The 20,936-nt window shown below is 31.3% G+C and overlaps 2 protein-coding genes across 11 annotated transcripts in view; one reads left to right on the forward strand and one right to left on the reverse strand.

The window, feature by feature from the left end:
- The window catches only part of FucTA (glycoprotein 3-alpha-L-fucosyltransferase A), a 13,248-nt gene extending 2,115 nt beyond the window's left edge, over positions 1–11,133 (reverse strand). Inside the window, exons 1-8 of one of the 8 annotated variants that reach the window (XM_085657199.1) lie at positions 10,995–11,133; positions 4,971–5,230; positions 3,751–3,849; positions 2,234–2,422; positions 1,871–2,092; positions 1,588–1,776; positions 1,237–1,472; positions 1–882 (exon numbers count right to left, since the gene is read on the reverse strand). The exon at positions 1–882 is cut by the window's left edge and continues 2,114 nt beyond it. In XM_085657199.1, the coding sequence (XP_085513325.1) occupies positions 531–882; positions 1,237–1,472; positions 1,588–1,776; positions 1,871–2,092; positions 2,234–2,422; positions 3,751–3,849; positions 4,971–5,135 (1,452 nt within the window). In that variant the 5' untranslated portion in view covers positions 5,136–5,230; positions 10,995–11,133 and the 3' untranslated portion in view covers positions 1–530. The other 7 variants (XM_035867067.2, XM_085657200.1, XM_035867066.2 and 4 more) reach the window with 7 other exon arrangements.
- Positions 11,134–12,238: 1,105 nt separating this feature from the next.
- LOC118441963 (uncharacterized) lies at positions 12,239–20,771 on the forward strand. 3 transcript variants are annotated; one of them, XM_035867065.2, is made up of 9 exons: positions 12,239–12,409; positions 13,064–13,707; positions 13,782–13,971; positions 15,126–15,280; positions 16,583–16,872; positions 16,972–17,203; positions 17,282–17,474; positions 17,588–18,073; positions 18,206–20,771. In XM_035867065.2, the coding sequence occupies exons 2-9, from the start codon at positions 13,081–13,083 to the stop codon at positions 20,365–20,367; spliced, it is 4,335 nt and encodes a 1,444-aa protein (XP_035722958.1). In that variant the 5' UTR covers positions 12,239–12,409; positions 13,064–13,080; the 3' UTR covers positions 20,368–20,771. The 3 variants fall into 3 exon arrangements, with proteins under 3 accessions (XP_035722958.1, XP_035722956.1, XP_035722957.1); XM_035867063.2 differs by lacking the exon at positions 12,239–12,409 and adding an exon at positions 12,539–12,759; XM_035867064.2 differs by lacking the exon at positions 12,239–12,409 and adding an exon at positions 12,834–12,984.
- Positions 20,772–20,936: the final 165 nt, after the last annotated feature.

Genomic DNA, 20,936 nt, shown 5'->3' on the forward strand with positions numbered 1-20,936 from the left:
ACAATTTTCAGATGATATCGTAACGGTACGATTTATTCCTGTTCCTTTTTTTAAATTCATTTCTCGGACATTACGAAGAAAAAGTTTAAATAAGAATAAGAGAGATCGAATTATATAATAAAAATAACGTGGACGACGACGAAGAACGGCTTATGATCGTTTAATATTCATGGCATAGGTATATAATATGTTATCAGATCGTAACGCGAATATAAGATAACATTTTATTGGGATCTTGGACGAATTTATAAAAGATCGTCAAGTTTTTAATCCATAATACATGAAATATCGTCCGATTTTATTTTAGAGAAAATTTATTTGTTCAATAAAATTTCTCGAAATGATGCGATCAATCGATCCATTCGGATATTTTATTCGCAATTCAACGAAGGAAAGTATAACATTTCCTAATTTTCATAGTAAAATTTCCGATAGGAAGTTTCTATCGTTTTCTTTTTTTATCTTTCTTTTCTTTTCTTTTCTTGTTTGTTTTTTTTTTCTTTTTGTTTTCAAGATCTTAAGAAACATTCTCAGGTATTTCTAAGTCGTACTTTCTTCGAGCTTTCGTGTTCTCGCCAGGAACTGGTTGTGCATACGCCTTCGCCCCTCCACCAATCGTTCACATCCTTGTAAAATTTCGCTGGACGATCGTCGTGCAACATTGCACATACGCGACACCAAAAATACGTGTTTATAAATTCCCCTGTGCCTTTCCATCGAAAATACGAGTTGTAAAGTTCGTCGTCGTTATCCAAACGATAAAGATAAGTTGCCAATTCTTTCGGCGATTCGAATTCGTCGACGTGAATGTAAGATCGGTAAGGTGCACTTCTTGCATAATCGCTCGGATGTGCACCCATCACGATCGGCAATACGTTGTGCCTGAAATTCGTTCGTTTTATTAATTATAATCGTTTTTTTGGCTTCTTTTTTTTCTTTTCTTTTTTTTTTTTTTGTATCCATTTAATCGCGACAATCATAGAGATTAATAAATTCGTAATTTCGAAAATAACTTTACTCTCCCGATGATTGAAAGTGTTTTTATCTTTTTTTCTTTTTCTTTCCTCTTTTTGTAATATATATCGAAATATATATATATATATATATATATATATATATATATATATATATATACCCGGCTCTATTTCGAGCGATGGTTAACCCGCAATCTCTCAAGTGTATTATATAGATAATCGATTTTATTGAAAAAGTTTAATCAAGAAAAAGAGTCCATACCCAAGCCCATTCACGAAGAACTTTTCCGTTATATAGTCCTTGCAGTTGGAATTTTCAAAAGCGAGATAAAACTTGTAGTCCTCGTCTAACATGTCGAAACAAGTTTGCGATTGTGAGCGAGGACAACGTAATGTTCCGCAGGCACCATAAATGTCTACTTGAATATATTTGGACAGTTCCTTGGCATAATGCATGCGTTGATTTCGTGGATGACAGTTTGAAACGAACCAGGCGACCTTGAAGAAAATAAACGATTATATATATATATAGAATGAAAAACTATTATAATAACTGATTCGATTAAATTTCTAAAAGTTTCCTTATGACCTATTAAAGGAAAGTACGACTCACCTTTTTCGTTTTATTAGCGGCATAATTAAATGTCTGTGGGATTTGTTTGACGCTAGAATCATAATATTGCCATCTTTCGTAGGGCGCAACTATGTCGCTGTCACGACGATAAGTAGCCGTCCAATTGATAAGAGCATTTTTTACGCTTTGCGTGTGATAAGGACATTCTAAAAAATACAGCATCCATACCTAATCATAACAATTGTATGATCGATTAGAAAAAGGATAAATCATTCAAATATTAATGGATATATCAAATGTTTTATATTAAAATTATACAAACCTGATTACGAGGTCTTCGTCCTACATGCGTTACGTAATCCTTGAATAATATTAAATCTGCCTCGTCTGGATTGTCACGAACGATCGTACATGTATTCACAGGGCAACGATGTTGAACGAAAATATCCGAACCGACTTTGGCCTCCCCCATACCATGGGGTACCATTATTTTTTTTAATCTATGCTCGTCCGTTCGATTGTAATCAGGTGGCACGAACATCAACTAAACGTAAGAATACAAATTTATATACAATATATATATATATATATATATATATATATATATACTTTGTAAAGTAAATGTTTTTGACAACAATCGATATTACATGAATTATTTTAACAAAAATAAAAGTGACATATGTACTTGATTAGTCACACGGTCATCGTAAGTATCCTCTTCGGGCCATAAACGTGCCAATCTTCGACCAGTACGACGAGATTTGGTAGCTGGATATGGTCTTCTCGTTCCACCTTTCATATACCAAGGCCTTCTCGATGGAGCCAAAGAATCTATCGAATTTTCCGACAAGATTGTCGTTCCAGTCGAATTCACCTGTTTTGTCAAAGAAAAAGTACAAAAAATCACAAACGAGTATAATCCTAACATTATATATATATATATATATATATATATATATATATATATATATATACGAAAAAAAGAAAAAAATAAATAAATCAAAATCTAAGACGCTTTCTAAATAAAAAAATACTTTATCAACTATGACGAAGTTAATTTCTGACAAGCTTATATTCTCGTACGAATTTTTACCATTATATTATAATTTACGTTATTAACTAGCATGATAATGATTTTACGAGCTTGACAAAATTAACCTTGTTCCTTCGATATTATTCTATCTAATCAACGAGATCTAAAAATTCCAAGCGTATTATTTTCACGTGCTACACGAAAGCTACGTTTATTCGTTCGTTCGTTCGTTAATTTGTTAGTTCGTTCGTTCGTTCGTTCGTTCGTTCGTTCGTTCGTTCGTTCGTTCGTTCATTCATTTGGTCGATGTAATTGAGCGATAAATTTCAAGCCCGTCGAAAACTGATTTCGAATTATCGCATTAGTTCAAATGAGAAAAATCTACTTTCTTCTTCTTTCTAGAAAATCAAGAGAAATTAAATCAGTGAAAAAAAAGGGGGGCTCTGAACTAATACATATGTTTTATATTTTCGAATAGAACTTCTTTCCCGATCTTCGATGAGATCGTATGCGTGTGCACTGGTATTCCAATATATATGTATGTATGTATATGTATAATATAACATCGATTCGCATATCCGTACAAAATATCTATATCTTATTTAGCCTTAAAACAAATTTTACCTGTAATTATTTATATATTATTTCAAAAAATTAATGATCTTAACGATATTGTAGTTATTATCCATGTATGTATATATGTACTTACATATGCATTTACGGAATTAAAATCATTTTTCAATGAATGGGAAAGCAACAACGTAAGAAAATAAGACTCTTAATTCAAATACATTTTCGAACTACGATGATAAGACACACCCACTCACACACACGCACACGCACACACACACACACATACATTCAGAGATAAAGAAAAATAGAAAGAGAAAAAGAGAGAGAGAGAGAGAGAGAAAGAGAGAGAAAGAGAAAGAGCAATGTATGTGTGTGTGCATTAAAGCGAAGGCTAACGATGAACTGCAAAAAACAGTCCGATTAGTCAGCCGCAAAAAAAAAAAATAAAAAAAAAAAAATAGCCACTAATCGCTGCTTACTACTTATGCGACATTTTGCTGTAAAGAAGAGAGGCACAATACGTCGAAAAGGCAGGCTAATTGCTTCTTTTTCGCACGTTAATATTCAACGTTGCGGCGATCTATTGCTAAATATACCTCGGTTACGTCTTTTCTCTTGATCGTCTCCCGAATCGTATGCATTATCCGTATCGTCGGCTTCTTCGATTTCAAAGGCCAATACTGTTTCATCTGCGACTGAAATTTGGCACTTTAAAAAGTGTCTCAACGTATATAAGAATTATAACTCGTTTTGTTCGTTTCTCGCGACAATTTTTATGTAATCCTTTGTCGTTTTTCACTTTTTCTTCTTTTTTTTTTTTTTCTTTTTTTTTTCCTTCATGAAAAGAAAAAGAAAGAGAAGAAAAAAGAAAAAATAAACCAACTAAAAATAATCGTAATATAAAATTCACTTTACCCATATTACGTTTCTTATTTTTTTAATCAAATATAACTTCAACAATACCTCAATTTCTGAATTGCAAAATTTATATATATATATATATATATATATATATATATATATATATATGTCACGAAGAATGTGTAGAAAATAAATATGATATATTTTTTTCTTTTTCTATTCTCTTTTTTATCGTTAGGTAAATGCAGTACGATGAATCGTAAAACGATAGAAAACATTTTCTATCGCTTCGACGAACGGTTTCATTTCGAAACGATTATTCGTCGTTTCGCGATGGGAAAGAAAAAAGAAATCATACCGGAACGATACAAAGGAGGGTTGTTGGTTTGAACGACATAAAAAGAGAAAAAAAAAATAAAGAAAAAAAGAAAAAGAAAAATAAAGAAAGAAAAAAAACAAACATTGATAGAGAAGGTGCACGAAAAAGTGAAAGAATACATATATATTTATATATATATACACATATACATATATATATATGTATATATATATATATATCACAATGTGAAAAGCTTTCGTATACACCTGATAATATCGATCCATAGTCGTCCTTAAAGGAACGCTAAAGAGTCCGTAGACCGATCGATATTATCGTGCAGCGTTTTGGGCTGCGCAATCTTATTGATTACACACACATACACATACACATAGATAAAAAGTAGCTACAAAGAGTGTTAAAAGAGAGAGAGAGAGAAAGAAAGAGAGAGAAAGAAAGAGAGAGAGAGAGAGAGACAGAGAGAAAGAGAGAAAAGTTTGTAAATCTTAAGTCGATATAATCGATACATTAGAAATAATTTTTATACAATTAATTATTATTATTTTTAATGAAAATTAATCATCTATATATATATATATATATATATATATATATATATATTATATTGATATTATGTACCTTGGTCGTGTCTCCAAGACCACGAAGAGATTGCACTTGAACCGGATCCGATCGCATCGCATGCCAGATCTCCTTTTGACGTACGTTCATAAGTACCAGCAACATCCCCGTCAAACAAAATACGTAAAGAAAGCATCTCTTCAGTGACAAACGCGGCAGACCCATGCCGTCAGTCTCCTACTAGTGAGAATGAAATCCTTTTTCTTCTACCTTCTCCTTGATTCCTTTGGTTCCTTGTAATACGACGACATTCGGCCGAGCTGAAGCATTAAAATTCTTTATAAAATTCATCCTTTTTTTTTTATTTTTTTTTTTTTTTGTTTTTTTTTTTTGTTTTTTTTTTTTTGTTCTTTTTCTTTATTTTTATCATGACTTATGAGAAGAAGTAAAATAAATAGATGAATCAACGAAACATCATATTAGGAAAGGAAAAGAAAGAGATAAACATTCTTATGTAATAAATTTTACTTTTTCCTTTCTTTTCTTTTTTTGTTTCTCCCTCCCTCTCTCTCTCTCCCTCCCTTCCTCTCTCTCTCTCTCTCTCTCTCTCTCTCCCTCCCTCCCTCCCTCTCTCTCTCTCTCTCTCTCTCTCTCTCTCTCTCTCTCTCCCTCCCTCCCTCTCTCTCTCTCTCTCTCTCTTTCTCTCTCTCTCTCTCTTCTCTTCTCTCTCTTTCTCTCTCTCAGTAAGAATATATCGGTTCGTCGTTGCATACTGTTCGATAATACATCGATAATACATCGATAATACCTACTTCTTGCATCATCGTAAAACCAGCTTCTTCTTACGTTAATCGACTTAATCGACTTACCAATCCAGCTACTATAGATATTATTGTTCTTTATACCTCTTATATGTGAACGTCTTTTTATTTTTTGAACGAGAAGTTTTGCATCGATCCATACATACTTATTTACATACATAGATACATACATACATACATACATACATACATACATTTGTATATATTTAGCAATGGCTAATTATATTGATTATATGATCGACGTAATTTGCTTAACAAACATGTTTTTTAATTGAATGTATTACTATTCAGATAATATCATAACAAACTATTACGACGTCTAATTATTGCACGTTATATCACAGAAAAATAAATCATTAGAAATATATACAAACATTTTTTTTTCTTTTTTTCTTAATATCTGGAAAATGGTTTATAATGTCAATTCGAAAGAAAAGAAAAAAAAAAAAAAAAAAAAAACACGTACCACGTGGTTTTCGTTATTTCAACGACGTAATCTCGTGATAATATTAAATATTTGTATATGGGAATGCAAATTCTTTCTCAAAGGAACAATTCGTAACAAGAGGGAGGGAAAAATTTTTAGATAATCAAGGTTTCTCATCGCTTTTTATCTGACGATGAAAGTTTTAACGTTACTCGTCGGTAAATAAAAGAAGAAAGAAAAATAAAAAAAAAAAAAAAAAAGAACAAAAAATAATGTTTGAACGTTTCGAAAGTTTCGGAACTACTGATGTCCATCGTAGAACGCTTCAATAACTTACTATCTTATCGTTATTTCGAGAGATTCGTGGCAACGTATATGTTTATAACCCTCTAAACATTTTTTATAACCACAAGCGAGATTTGATCGTAACAATTTGTTACGTTTCGACGTTATCGTTTTTTCTTTTCTTTCCTTTTCTTTTTTTTTTTTTTTTTTTTTTTTAATAGAACGAAACGAATGATCAATAATGTTCGCATATCAGTATTGCGTTTGTATTTTCGAAGGCCCTAGGCACAATATCATTATGAGTCCTCGTGACCTCAAAAGAATAAGTTTATTTATGTTAATGAAATTTCATACGCTATTTTCTCATCTTTTTTTTTTCTCTTTCTTTTAAATGTTTTTTCTTTCGTCCTATTCTGACTTTTTCAGCATATATATTAGACTTTCTTTTTCATATTGTTTTTCTTTCTTTTTGTATACTGTTGTTTGTGAGAAATAAAATTTTCATATGTGATCCTATATAGTGAGTGAAAGAGAGAGAGAGAGAGAGAGAGAGAGAGAGAGAGAAAGAGAAGGTCGAGGTTGTATCTAATGTATTTTCTAATAAACTCAATTAGAAATACATCGAAAAAAAACGAAAATAACATTTTTAATTTACGTAATTAATTAGTGCATGTCGATTTTAACGAAGTGAAATTTTAACAAAGAGTTCGCGTTAATTTCGTTTCTAATAACCTTTTGGAACCTTTTCTTCGAGGCACTTTAAAATTTATAGATACCTAATACATAAACATATTTATATATATATATATATATATATATATATATATATATATATATATATATATATATATACGGTAGAGTACGAGTACAAAGATAAGTACCTAGTATCAACAACGAAAAAAAAAATAAAAATAATAAAAAAAGATACATATATACATATATATATATATATATATATATATATATATATATATATATATTCTATATCGACGAGGAAGTGGCGAGGCACTTAAAAAACATCGAAGCGTACTTTTCACGGTCTATTCTTTCTTCCGTCACTAAAAGATCAAGCCTAGGAATATATTTTTGTGGTTGTCTGAACTACGTCAAAGATATTATCTTATCAGTGGGAGAGCTACGATCGAAGCAAGCCACGATTTTCACGCCCACCATGCTTGAATTACCGTCTCTCTCTCTCTCTCTCTTTCTCTGTCTGTCTGTCTCTCTCTCTCTCTCTCTCTCTCTCTCTCTCTCTCTCTCTCTCTGTCTCTCTCTCTCTCTGTCTCTATCTCTCTCTCTCTGTCTCTCTTTCTCTTTCTATCTCATCTCTCTATCTGACGCACACACACACACTCTTTCTGTCTCTGTCTCTGTAGCTATTTGTAACATTACATGATATTCGATATTCAAGGAAAATACGAATGTTCCTATATATTGTAATCGTAAAAATGAATACATTCAACACAATCGAATATATTACATTGTATACTTTAGAAATACCTTCTGGACGATTTTTATGGAAATTTTTTTTGTATATATATATATATATATATATATATATATAGGGAGAGAAAGAGAAAGAGAGAGAGAGAGAGATTTAAATTATCTCTTCATAGTCTCTTTCTAGACTCTCGTTTCGATACGGTCAGTGCTCGTATTGTCATACTTGTGAAAGGACGATCACATAATAAAAATATATGTGTCAATGCGTTACCATACTGTATTATAACGCTAATTTGATTTGCAATACTATGAGAATACGTAAATGTACTAGCTAAGATTTTAAAAAAGGAAGAAAAAAAAGAAAAGAAAAAAAGAAAGAAAAGGAACATGAATAAAAGTGGAAGAAATAGAAGAGGAGGAGGAGGAGGAGGAGGAGGAGAATGACGAAAAGGAGAAAAGAGAAGAGGAAGAAAAAAAAAAGGCCTATGTATTAAGCACAAGTAGAAAGGAGTCAAAGCAAGGAGAAATTGCAGTCACGCTTAAAGACCCGAGCGAGCCTATACGAGGAGAAGTCCTCCGGTAAATTAATTAGTCTCGCCAATTTTCGTCTTGAAAATACGTAAAACAAAAGCGAAAGGAGATCGCTTTTAAACTGGGTCGTATGATATAAGGAAAATAAAAAAAAAAGAAAGAAAAGAAGAAAGTTAGGAATAAATAAACAAATAAATAAATAAAGAAAGAAAGAAAGAAAGAAAGAAAGAAAGAAAGAAAAAATGAAATAAATGAAAACTTATATAAATAGAGATAATGAATTATATTCGAATTTCACCATTTGATAATTTGTTGATTATCGAAACGTTAGATATTTATCGTTTGATCGTGTCACCAAAGCACAGTTTTCAATTCGCATTCCTATACACATAAAACAATTCAAACAATTTCCTATACATATACAAATGTGTATGTATGTACATATATATATATATATATATACATATACATAAAGGCGATCTCGACAGTACAAACTCCGGAAATAATTACAAATGGTATTTAATCGAGACTTCGCATAACAGGAAATAAATGCTTTTACACATTTCACTTTTTCGATGTCATTTTTTTAACGTGCACTTTAACAACTATAACGGCTTCTAGAAAAGCAACGATTGTTGTGACTAAACAAAAAGAAAAAAAAAAGAAAAAAAAGAAAGAAGAAGAAGAAAAAAGAAAGAGAGAGAAAAAAAAACTTTGGAAGAAAATCTTTCAAAGATTCGATGAATCAAAGATCAAAGTTTTCTGTTTTTTCTTTTCTATTTTTTCTTCTTTTTCTATTTTTTCTTTTTCCTTTTCTTTTTCTTTTTTTTCTTTTTTTTTTTTTTTAGACGAAGATCAAGCTAATAATATCGAGATATTTCTTTAACGATTTCATTGTTGCGTTTATCCACAGCGCGAACATAACGAGTTAGTATTTTAAATATGTGAAAGTTCAAAGTTCAGAGGCAAATTTAAAATTCGATTTGTACCGAAAGAACAACTCGTGAATCACTTGAATCGCGTACGAATCAACTTTTGCGCCTGCTCCCCTATTCGTCCTCTCCCTTTATTCTCTGCACGATAATATTCTCCTTGCATATAATCATCCACCAAGGAACATCAAACGGATAATACAAATACGTACAAGTTAATACACGCATGCTTTGAAACCGTGTGAGTTCCGCCATTACTTTATCTATTATAAATTTAATCTTACGGGGGCAAGTATTGTATATGCATGGTATTTATGTGCAATGATTATAAAACGTTTCTTTTTTTTTCTCTTTTTTAACATTTCTATCTGAAATTTGAATTTTTTTAGACCTTTAAAAAGGCAAAAAAAAAATGATTGCATACTTTATACCAATAAAAAAAACTTTCTTTCCTCCTTTCCAATGCGGTTTCCTATGTCGTCAACATTGCAACCGCAGATACTGTATTCTAAACAACAAAAATATTATATATATATATATATATATATATATATGTATATATAATCTGTCTCTCTAATTCGGACTATTTCTCAATTAAAAATAAAGTCTATTGTTCAAACCCGTGAGCGTGATATATTAGAAACAAAAGGGTCATACAAAGAATATAACAATGAAACGCCCGGTGTGAGAATTGCACATCATTATATAGGAAAGAAAAGAGATGATAGATAGATAGATAGATAGATAGATAGATAGATAGATAGATAGATAGATAGATAGATAGATAGATAAATGGATAGATGGATGGATGGATGGATGGATAGATAGACAGACAGATAGAGAGAGAGGGAGAGAGAGAGAGAGAGAGAGAGAGACAGGTAGATAGATAGATATAATATAAAAAAGAAAAAAGTATGATAAAAAGGCTGTAAGTAAGGAATAGAAAAATGACGTTAGAAGAGATTTAGTTCGACGATAGGAAATATTAATGATGATCGATCGGGGGGAAGAAAGTTATAGAAGGTATATACCTACATAATATGATAACGAATACAAGTATAGACAGATAGATATACATAGTATTCGTGTTCCTGTATATGTGTGTGTGTATATGTATGTACGTACGTATGTATGTATGTATGTATGTATATATGTATCGTACGTACCGTAAAGTAAACTTCCTCGATGGGAGTCTCGTTCACTACCACGTGGTCGGCCGCAATATAAAATGACGACAAAGACAACGAAGATGACCAGGACGATGACAACGACAACGGCGACGACAACGACGTTGGCGAAGACGATGATGACAATAACAATAACAATGATGGCAACGACAACGACGACGACGACGACGATGACGACGACGACGACGACGACAACGACAATGACAATAACGATGACAATGACAATGACGACGACGTTTTTCTCAAGAAACGCGTACGTCCGTAAAAGTCAACAGGACGATGTCGGACGTCGTTCGACGGAACGTCGTCGAACACCGTCGTCGGGTCACATGTCGGAAAGGAAAAGGGTGAAGAGAGAGAGAACGCGTTCAACCCCTTATGTTCTACCCCACGATTTTCTTCTTGCAAGGTAGCCAGAGCGCTAATGCGCGCGCGAGCGAACGTGCAAGACAACTCACCGTCGTCTGGCGAAAACTCGCGCGCGTTTAACGGACGACGGAGCTGAGCTAGCTTCTAGACGTGCGACCCAGCCCGTCGCTTCTGTCCTATCCTTTTCGATATACACTCTGCCACCATCCTCCCCTCCGTCCTCAGCCCACATCACCCAGATCCACCTATTGCCTTTACCAGGTTCCACTTCGTAGAGGGTGGCGGCGAGGGGAAAATCCATAAGAGTCGCGTCTGCGCCCTCCAACATTTCTCATCGCTCTTTTCCCCTTACGATTTTTATCCTTTTCTTTTTTCCTTTTATTTCTCTCTCTCTCTCTCTCTCTCTCTGTCTCTCTCTCTCTCTGTTTCTCTCTTTCTTTCTTTTTTTCTCTCTCTCTCTCTCTCTTTTTCTCTTTCTTTTTTCTCTTTCTCTCTCTCTCTCTCTCTCTCTCTCTCTCTCTCTCTCTCTCTCCTTCCTTCCTTCTTACTCTTTCACTTTGTATATTACCGCACTCGATTTTAAACGTTTCTTTTTCGCGCCAAATATACATATCTTCTAATATACATATTCTTCATTGATATTCTTTATCTATATCGTATGAATGGAGATATGTAATGTCCTCGCGATATCGTTCGATTGACCGATCTATCTATCGATATATCGATTTAATCGTACAATCTTTCCTATTTATTATATTTAAATAACAATAAAAGCTTATCGTTAGTTTTCTTTTTTTCTTTTCTTTTCTTTTCGACTGAATCAAGTTTTACGATTATCTGTTTCTTTTTTTTTTTTAAATGTTAAACGTAAATCGCGAACGTTACAGCGATAGAATTTAAAGGAATGAAAATATTTTCTTTCCTTCGAGATATTTTGCGATAGTTAAAAATTTCGTTGCTAATTTCGCGCCAAATGAAACTGCAAGGATATCAACGATTTTAAATATTTATACGATATTGCATTTATTTCGAAAAAATTTATTTGTCCGATGAGACATGCAATTAGGAAAACAACAATGTTTTTACTATCAGCTGTTAATCCTTTAAAACTGAGCGCGCCATTACGTATTAATATTAAGGCTCGTTCATATTGCGCATGTAACTCTGGCATTCTCGGTTATTGACCAATCAGAGCCCATTACAATTCACTATGATTCGATATTATTCGATACTTTTTACCACTTAGATGTGCAGATAATATGCACATGATGAAAGTTATAATGCACGAACGTGATTAATAAACACGTGGTGTTTTCTGAATGCAATTATAAATTTCCAATTACTTTGGACTGTACTTTGAAAGATGTATCATATAACATCCGATATGACCCGCTATTTGATTCTTCTTCGTTTTCACAAAAGAAAATATATACGAAATAATTTTTAATAATCTAAATTAAAAACGAAAAAAAAAAAAAAAAAAAGAAAAGAAAAGAAAAAGAAGGTATGTAGTATCGGAGAAAAGTGTGTGTTAACAATTGTAATAAAAATCTTTTATATATATATATATATACATATATATGTATATATATGTATATATATAATAAAATATAATTGATATGTTTAACGGGACTAAACGTGCGCCGTGGAAACCGCCGTAGTGACGCATCGTGAAATAACTTCAATTGATTTTGTTCATAGTTTAGCAATCTATTACGTCAGCTGATGCGATAACTTGTATTTGTGTTTTTGGTGTTTGTTAAATCTTTTTTAAAAATTGTTTGTCTAATTTATTGAAGATTGAATATATTTTAACGGCGAAGATTACGACGAAGGAAAACTTATCGGCTATGGGTAAAGAGAGATTTAATTTTATAATGTTTCTATATTTTTGTACGATTGGTATCAATTGACATTTCTGTACTGTTATTAAAAGGAAAAAAATAAAAAGAAAATAAAACTAAAAAAAAAAATAAAAAATAAAAAAAAAACAAAAAATAAACGAATCATTAATATTATTTCTAGAATATATCTCTCGCTTGGAAAATATATTGATTAGAGTATCATACTTTCTTATATGTAATTATCGTTAATTTGAAATATTTTGCACATTTTAAATCTATTTCGAATAAAACTCTAACGATATTTTATGTTATAGAAACCTCAGAAGCAGTTATGATAGAAGGAGAGGATTATGAAGTTGTTGATGAGTGCTTGGAAGAAGATGACTTATTAAACACTCAAAACAAATTGAAAAATATGAAGAAACAGGAAAAGCATGACACCAAAAATCTTATAGAAATGAAAAATTCAAATAGTGATATGTTTGAAGATATAAAAATAGATACAGAAGAGAATATAAAAGTTAAATGTAATATTACTTCTGATATCAAAGAGAAAAAAGTAGAAAGTAACGTTTCAACTATAGAAATTATTGAAATAAAACCGGAAGACGATAAGAATTCTGTTGATTTTACTGTAGATATTACTTTAGATCAATTAAACGAACATAGAGATTTAACGGATGAAGAGGTTATGCATCATCTTGATGAAATAGAAAATATAGTATTAGATCCAACTGCTTTTATAGATACAGATAACAACCAGTCGTTCGAAACAAAAAGTTTATCTGAACATATTGTTAACAATGATCAAGAAGAAGATAAAAATAATATAGAGTGTATAGATATTTCATCTCCAGATAATAAACAAATTGATGAAAATGAAAAAGCAATATCGGAAGAAATAGAAATAGATCATTCGGAAACACATAATACAGAAATAAATTGGTACGAAAAGAAGGTAAAGATTGATATTTTTGTTGAGCATACATTTAATTGTACTATTGTTTCAGTTATTCTTTATCTTATTTATAGCTTGCAGAAAAAGTAGCTACAATAAAGGAACGAATGTCAAAATTAGCCCGTGTTTTAGAATTTTCTTATCCAGTCTATCAGAAATGGCTAGAATGGACAGAAAAAGTACATGGGACACCTATTTGTAAATTAGAACCAGCACGTCATTGTCCATTAGACAAACCTCATACTAATCGTTGGAAATTTATCTGTAAGTATATAAATTCTACATCAAAATTATTGTTTATGTATTGAACATAGTTGTTTATATATGTATAAATTTGCTTAAATGAATAATACGCTTAGTATACATATACATATATGCATATGCATAATATTAATACATTGATCATCTGTAATCTTTACATTTGATTGAGCACAGCAGTTAAGTGAAAAAAACCGTGAATAATTATATAGACCGTTTTAATGATATAAACGCGTTCACCGATGCTTCTCTATAAATTTGCGAAAAATAAAACTAGATGGGTTTGTGTCAGAAGAATAATCTCTGCTGACACTGTTGACTTGAATTTCAATGGAACGAACGATTCATTGAAAATATCTATAATAATTCATAGGAATAAACTGTGAATTTATGAATCTAGAAACATGTCAACATTGACCCCCATCTTTTAAGTGTATAACTTAAGAAAGGTGCTATGTGTGGTTAAAGCATAAATCTATAAAGTATTTTGTGATAACAATACATACACAAATGTGATTAATAAAGTGATGAACTTCACATCAATACAGCACATTCTTGAGTGTATCAATATTCGTATTCATTATATACGTATATTTTGCTTTGTGTATGCTAAACATAAAGTATATATCTGTAGCATTCAAAATCTGTATATCATAATATATCATAATACGTTGATAAAAATATAATTTGATTAAGTATACGGAATAACAATTATGTTAAATAAAAATCGATAAACTAAATTAAATGATTAAATTTTTATTTTAAAAGAGTTATATTTGTATGTAAAACAAGTTCTTTTTCTCTCTCTCTCTCTTTTTTTCTTTCTTAATATAGTATAATAATAATTCAAGATTTATAATATTTCAAGTACATATTTTAAATTGTTTTTTACAATACAATAATAAATTCTCATTAAACCAGAATATATTATTGCATATTTTACGATCTCCGAAAAATAATTATTACAGATGAAATTAAAAGGTGTAAAATATTATTTTATTTATAATATAGTATATCTTATATTTTTCATTCACTTTATTTTTTGATACAATAATAGTAAGTCTGTCTAGTGGACTCCATTGAGAAAATCAGAATATGACAAATATAAGTGTAATGAATTGTTTAGTAATCCAATGATAAAAACAACCTGACATGTTTAGGCAGCAGAAAGAATCTGCAGGAGGCATCAAAGGAGGAGGATGCATCTATTAACAAGAGTACAGAAACAGTGTGGCGACTGGAACCAACTGGAGCATGGGGTGTTAATACTGATAATATCTCCGAGTTTCCGCCTTTTGTATTGCGCGCAGTTAAGGTATATCTAATTTTGCTACATAAATGCAATTCAGCACATTTAACTTCTGAAAAGCATATACATAATTATGTATTTAAAAAGATTGAATGTTCTTGGTAAGGGATATTAGCATATGAAATTTTTCAACATAAAATAAAATAGTCTTTTTACAAAGACAAGGATCTTTTGTGTAGTAGTGCAATTATAACTGCTGTTGCCCAACCTTGTGTATGGAAAGAAAGATAAAAATTATTAAATGAATTGCAGACAGCAATAATTATTATGATAAATATGATAGTAATATTATCATAATAATAATATAAAATGATATTATAAATATATGTCATTAAGAATAATTACAAATTTAATGGCAATGAGTCATCAATTATTTATAAAATTAAAATATCTACGTCTATTCAAATGATTTAAATAAAAACTAATTTTATAATTGGTAACACAAATAAACACAAAATATAATTGAATGAGTACAAAATAAAACATAAGAGATATGTTGTTTTCTTTTATTAAGAAAAAAACAGGAAACATTGTACAGAATGACAATTCCTGGGATATAAGATAGATATAAGATATCAATCTTATAACAAAATTAAATTCAACATCAAGAAATATCAACAAGAAAGAAGATAATGCCACAAGTGCAATTGCATGGAAAGTATGTAACAATATTATTATTATAGTATTGTTACTACTATTATAATAAGGAGTGCTTCTGAATTGAAGTACTCCTTTTATATATTAAACAGATGGAACGCAATAAATATTAATATGCGTTAAAAAAGCTATGTAATTTTAAAAAATATAAAATGTCATAGCTTTTTCTATTATCTGATTGAACAGATAAAAATATAACAAGAATGTGAATTGTGTTATAAGAAGAGGAACTGGAATTATCTTCGAAGCCGACTACTGAATAAGAAGAAAGTTTTACAAAATATATGAATGAAGATTCTAGAATAAAAATGTTATCTCAAAGAAATTGTGAAAAAATAGAATTTATTGTGGCAAAATAATAAAATTTTGATCACTGTTATCTGTAAAATATCAAAGAAATTGAAATGATCTTGATATCTTACTTTATTAAATTAAATTCATACTACATATACATATATATATTTTACATAATGTATGTGTGCGTGTGTATGTGCGCGCGTGCGTGCGTGTGCGTATCTGTATGAAGAGTGTATGCTCCTGTGTGGGCTTAATAATCTTGCAAAATAATACAATATTTCATAAATTTTAATTATTAACACAATATGGATATGTAGAACCATTATTTTTAATATTTCATGTTTTATCATACAGATATTCGAGAACTTTCTTCAATCTGTACAGACAGAGGAATCTCAACTCCCTGTTGAACAATTTTCTAGCGACACGTGTATAGAAATTGATCAGAAAAAAGAAACAAGTCTTGAAGGAAAGCAACAATGGCTTTGGCTTGTAGTAAGATGTAATAGCATGGATGAACTTATGCTATTTGTAACTGGAAAAAATATTAGTCGCGTTACCATGGATCGTTTGAAACAAGTATACGAATCTGGATCTGGAAAAGATTGCAACGTTAAGTCATTATACTGTAAATCTGTGAATAAGTAAGAATTCAATATATTATATTTATTAAAATTGTGCTCGATGTAAGTTTCTTTTTAAAAGTATGCGCTAACGATATGATAAAAATTGTTATGTTATAGATATAATGATACAATAGTCACGAATACAACATTTTTGGTGGGATCAGAAGCTTTGGATGAAATTGTTGGAGGTATAAAAGTACAATTAGCTCCAAAAACGAATTTTTGGTCTAACCCAGCGGGTGCAGAAAACGTAGCGAAAACAGTAATAGACTTATTATCACCGACATCAACGACAACGGTTCTTGAAGTTGGATGTGGAATTGGTCTGATTGGATTGATGATGGCGTCTGTAAGTATTAGAAAAATATTTTTCTATAAACATATATATATATATACATGTATTTCCTTATGTATTATATTTTCACAGAAATGTCGACAAATTATTGGAGTTGATTCCCAATCAGAAGTTGAAGAAGCAGAAATGACGTGCGAGTTAAATAACATAAATAATGCTTCTTTTATAATGGGTTCACCATCAGAAGTTACAGATCTAATAGCTAATTCATTGAAAAATTGCAAATCTTCTGCCATCATTAATGCAAATACAAATATTGGACGAGGTGTGTACATTTTTTAAATGCAATATATATTATTCAATATATATGTATATTCTAAAGTTTATAAAATCGTTAAGAACAATTCAATATATTATTATTGTCTTTATATATTATAGCAATTGATATTATGATATGTCTACGAAAAATTTCTTCATTAAAACGATTAGTAATGATAACTACTTTGACGAAACAATCTGTACGTGCAATATTAGAACTGGTTAGACCTGCTAATAGAGTCATTGGAAATCCATTTATGCCTGTAAAAGCATGTGTAGTCGATACATTACCGGTTGGCCCACATTTTGAAGTGATAATTTTAATGGAACGACATTTTATGCTTAAACTCAAACAGCCGTGGCATCCAAAAGCATCAGAGGAGTCAACAAATTCTAGTAATAGTGCTAATAATATTAAGGAAAAACTATCTTCTATGTCTGATAACAAAAAGTCAACCAAAAAGACTAATGATAAAAAGACAGGATTTAATCGTACGAAAGGAAAATTAAAAGGGAAACGTGCTCATTCTCCTGAAACAAATGAAGGCCCAGCGAAAAAGTTCGCCAAAAAATTTGAAAAAATTGTTTTCAAGCCATGGCGAGATGGTAAGTATTTAAATAATAATTTAAATATATATATTTATATTTAAATATATATATTTATATTTAAATATATATATATATATATAAATATACAAAACATAAAATTAACGTAACACTGTTATAATATATCGTTAGATTCATCGAGGAAAAAGGATAGAGCAGAAGAGTGTTCTCAGCTTCGTATTAATCCTATGTATGAAAAAAAGATAAGAGAGAACAATGATCAAACTGATCTAAGAGAGAGATTGTCCAATAATCGCGTTGATCCTGAAATTGTAAATAAAGTAAAAGAACAGCAAGCGATCTTAGATATAGCGAAAGAAAAATTAAGTGGATCTTCTTCTACGGTAGATATAACGACTGCTAAACAATTACAAGACATGTTGAATATGGTCCTTGAACAAACAAACAAACTTCAGAGTCAACTACCACGTTCAGTTTGGGATCGTATTGCACCACCTGAAACAGCTGAACATTCGATTGATAAAGAAGATCATCAGCCTGATTCGTTACTTAAAGGCCGTTACATACAAGAGATTGGTGCAAAAGATATTTTAATAACTAAAGAAAATAAAACATTTTTAGAAACTAATGAAGAAATATCGATAAATCCAATGTACAAGAAATATGGGACTGTACCAATAATAGAATCAAATATGCTCGTGCCATTGACAAACGATGCACCTATATTGAATAGATCTTTGCAAAAGTCATCACCAGAACGTTATCATGGGCCGGATTTTCGTAAACAATATTTTGGAGAAATGCCTTGGAACAAAGACAAAGGTTTTGAAAAAAATCGTTGGGGCGAATCTAGTAGCGGAAGGAGACAGGCTATTTCGCCTATGAGAAAGCACATATCTCCAATGAGACATCGATTATCTCCTTCAAGACGATTTTCACCGAAACGTCCACTCTTGTCTCCGCCAAGACGACCACTTTCTCCACCTAGAAGGCATATGTCTCCTCTTAGACGTCCTATATCTCCCTTCAGATCGCGTAATAACTTAATAGCTCGTCCTTTTTCTCCACAAAATCGTCCAATGTCAGGATCAAGACGTCCCTTGTCACCATCAAGACGACTTATGTCTCCACCTAGACGTGCACTGTCACCGCTTATTCGTCCAACATCACCCAGAAGGCATATGTCTCCGTTAAAACAGCATGTGTCTTCAATGAGAACTATAACATCACCGAGGAGACAAATTTCTCCTGTAAGACATCAAATATCTCTATCAAAAAGACATCTATCACCACCTGGAAGAATGATGTCTCCCTCGCGTAGAGAAATGCAAAGTGGTAGAAGGCTGTTAATGCAACAAGAGAGACAACATCAATCTCCTATGCGACTCGAAGCATCCTTTCGAATCGTTTCATCGCGTCGTCCTATGTCACCTCTAAGACGTCAACCATCACCATCTAGACGTCAAATGACACCTCCTAAAAGATTCACTGATGACTGGGACATACCCAGTCGTGGTGCAATTGAACAGAGCAGTTGGCATTCTAATAATAGAATACCCGATAAATCCTGGCGCGATGAAAGGCAATCTTCTAATTCCAATTGGGACCAACAAGCTTCTAGTGGTAATAGATATCATAATACTGTTAATCAAGATAAGTGGGATATTAAAGACTCTTCTCAAGATAAAATGAGAATTTCTAGTGGGGGAGATGTATGGAATGCCAAACAGTCATCAACGATGCAAGGTTTAAAAGATCCCTGGGCTATAAGTTCCGACAACAGATGGTCAGGTACTTCTAGTTCGTCATTAAATAATGATAATTGGAATATTCGAGGAAAGGAAAGTTTTGGTAACAGAGACGAATCCTGGATGGATAAGAATAAGAATAGATGGGATTCATCAATGTATAAGGATTCTTGGAATCAACAAGGAGATAAGGAAGATTGGAACGATCTTCCAGAAGATGCAAGGGATCCATGGGGTGACGATAATAGTAGTATTGGCCTAAAAGAACGATGGCAGAAATTTGATGGACCGAGTACGTCCGCTTGGGGAAGAGAACACGAAAAGATGGATTCATGGTCCAATCAAAAAGATAATTGGCAGAACAAAGGACAATCTGCCGGAACTTCGAAATCTATATGGCAAAGTAATAACAATCAAAATATGGGAGATGCACGTTGGATCCCTCAAAATGATATTTCGAAAAAGTTACAGCCTTCTGGTTGCCAAAGTGGAAGTGGTACATTGGGATCGTGGCAGCAACAATCTGTCTTTAATATTCAATCCCAGCGTTCTTTTACTATGACCCAGTATAAAGATCATTGCTAATTAAAATTGTTTTATCTTTCTCATTGCCTATAGAAAATTTGCGTTTAATTACTTATTCTCAAATAACTTAGAATTTTATTGATTGGTTCAAAATATCTTTTTAACGTTTGTTTGAAATTTGTTATTTAGGGTAGATATTACAAAAAAAGCCGGAAGTAAGAAGTAAAAAAGAAAAATATTTTGCTACACTTTTTTTTTTTAACTCAATTATAGCAATTAAATAATCTTAGAAAAAATCTTCCGCTTATTTGTACTTTTTTTTTTTTTTTTTTTTTTTATTACGTTACACAACATAACGTAGCAAACATTTTAAACTTTTTCAAACAAATGTCGCATTCATGAAAAAGAAAATGATGCCTATAATATTAAAACACTTATTATAATCGTTCTTTCATATTAATAATGTTATAGTAATGTACACGTTATATTCACAAATAAAAAAAAATGTATCGCTTTTTCTGAAGTTTTAATCGAAGGCTACGATTGTAAAAAAAAAGAAAGAAAGAAAAAATGAAATTATGTAATCTTACTTTCTCAATAAAACGACACAAATACATTTTTCATATGAT

This window comes from Vespa mandarinia, chromosome 5 (genome assembly GCF_050613455.1).
Source record: "Vespa mandarinia isolate Hongniang chromosome 5, ASM5061345v1, whole genome shotgun sequence".
NCBI classification, from domain to species: domain Eukaryota; kingdom Metazoa; phylum Arthropoda; class Insecta; order Hymenoptera; family Vespidae; genus Vespa; species Vespa mandarinia.

What these genes read in the sequence shown, in the direction of transcription:
- LOC118441963 (XM_035867063.2), top strand. An exon ending in TAATCGTTGGAAATTTATCT is followed by an intron (nt 13,972 to 15,125) that starts GTAAGTATATAA and finishes TGACATGTTTAG; the next exon opens with GCAGCAGAAAGAATCTGCAG. An exon ending in TTGGATTGATGATGGCGTCT is followed by an intron (nt 17,204 to 17,281) that starts GTAAGTATTAGA and finishes ATATTTTCACAG; the next exon opens with AAATGTCGACAAATTATTGG.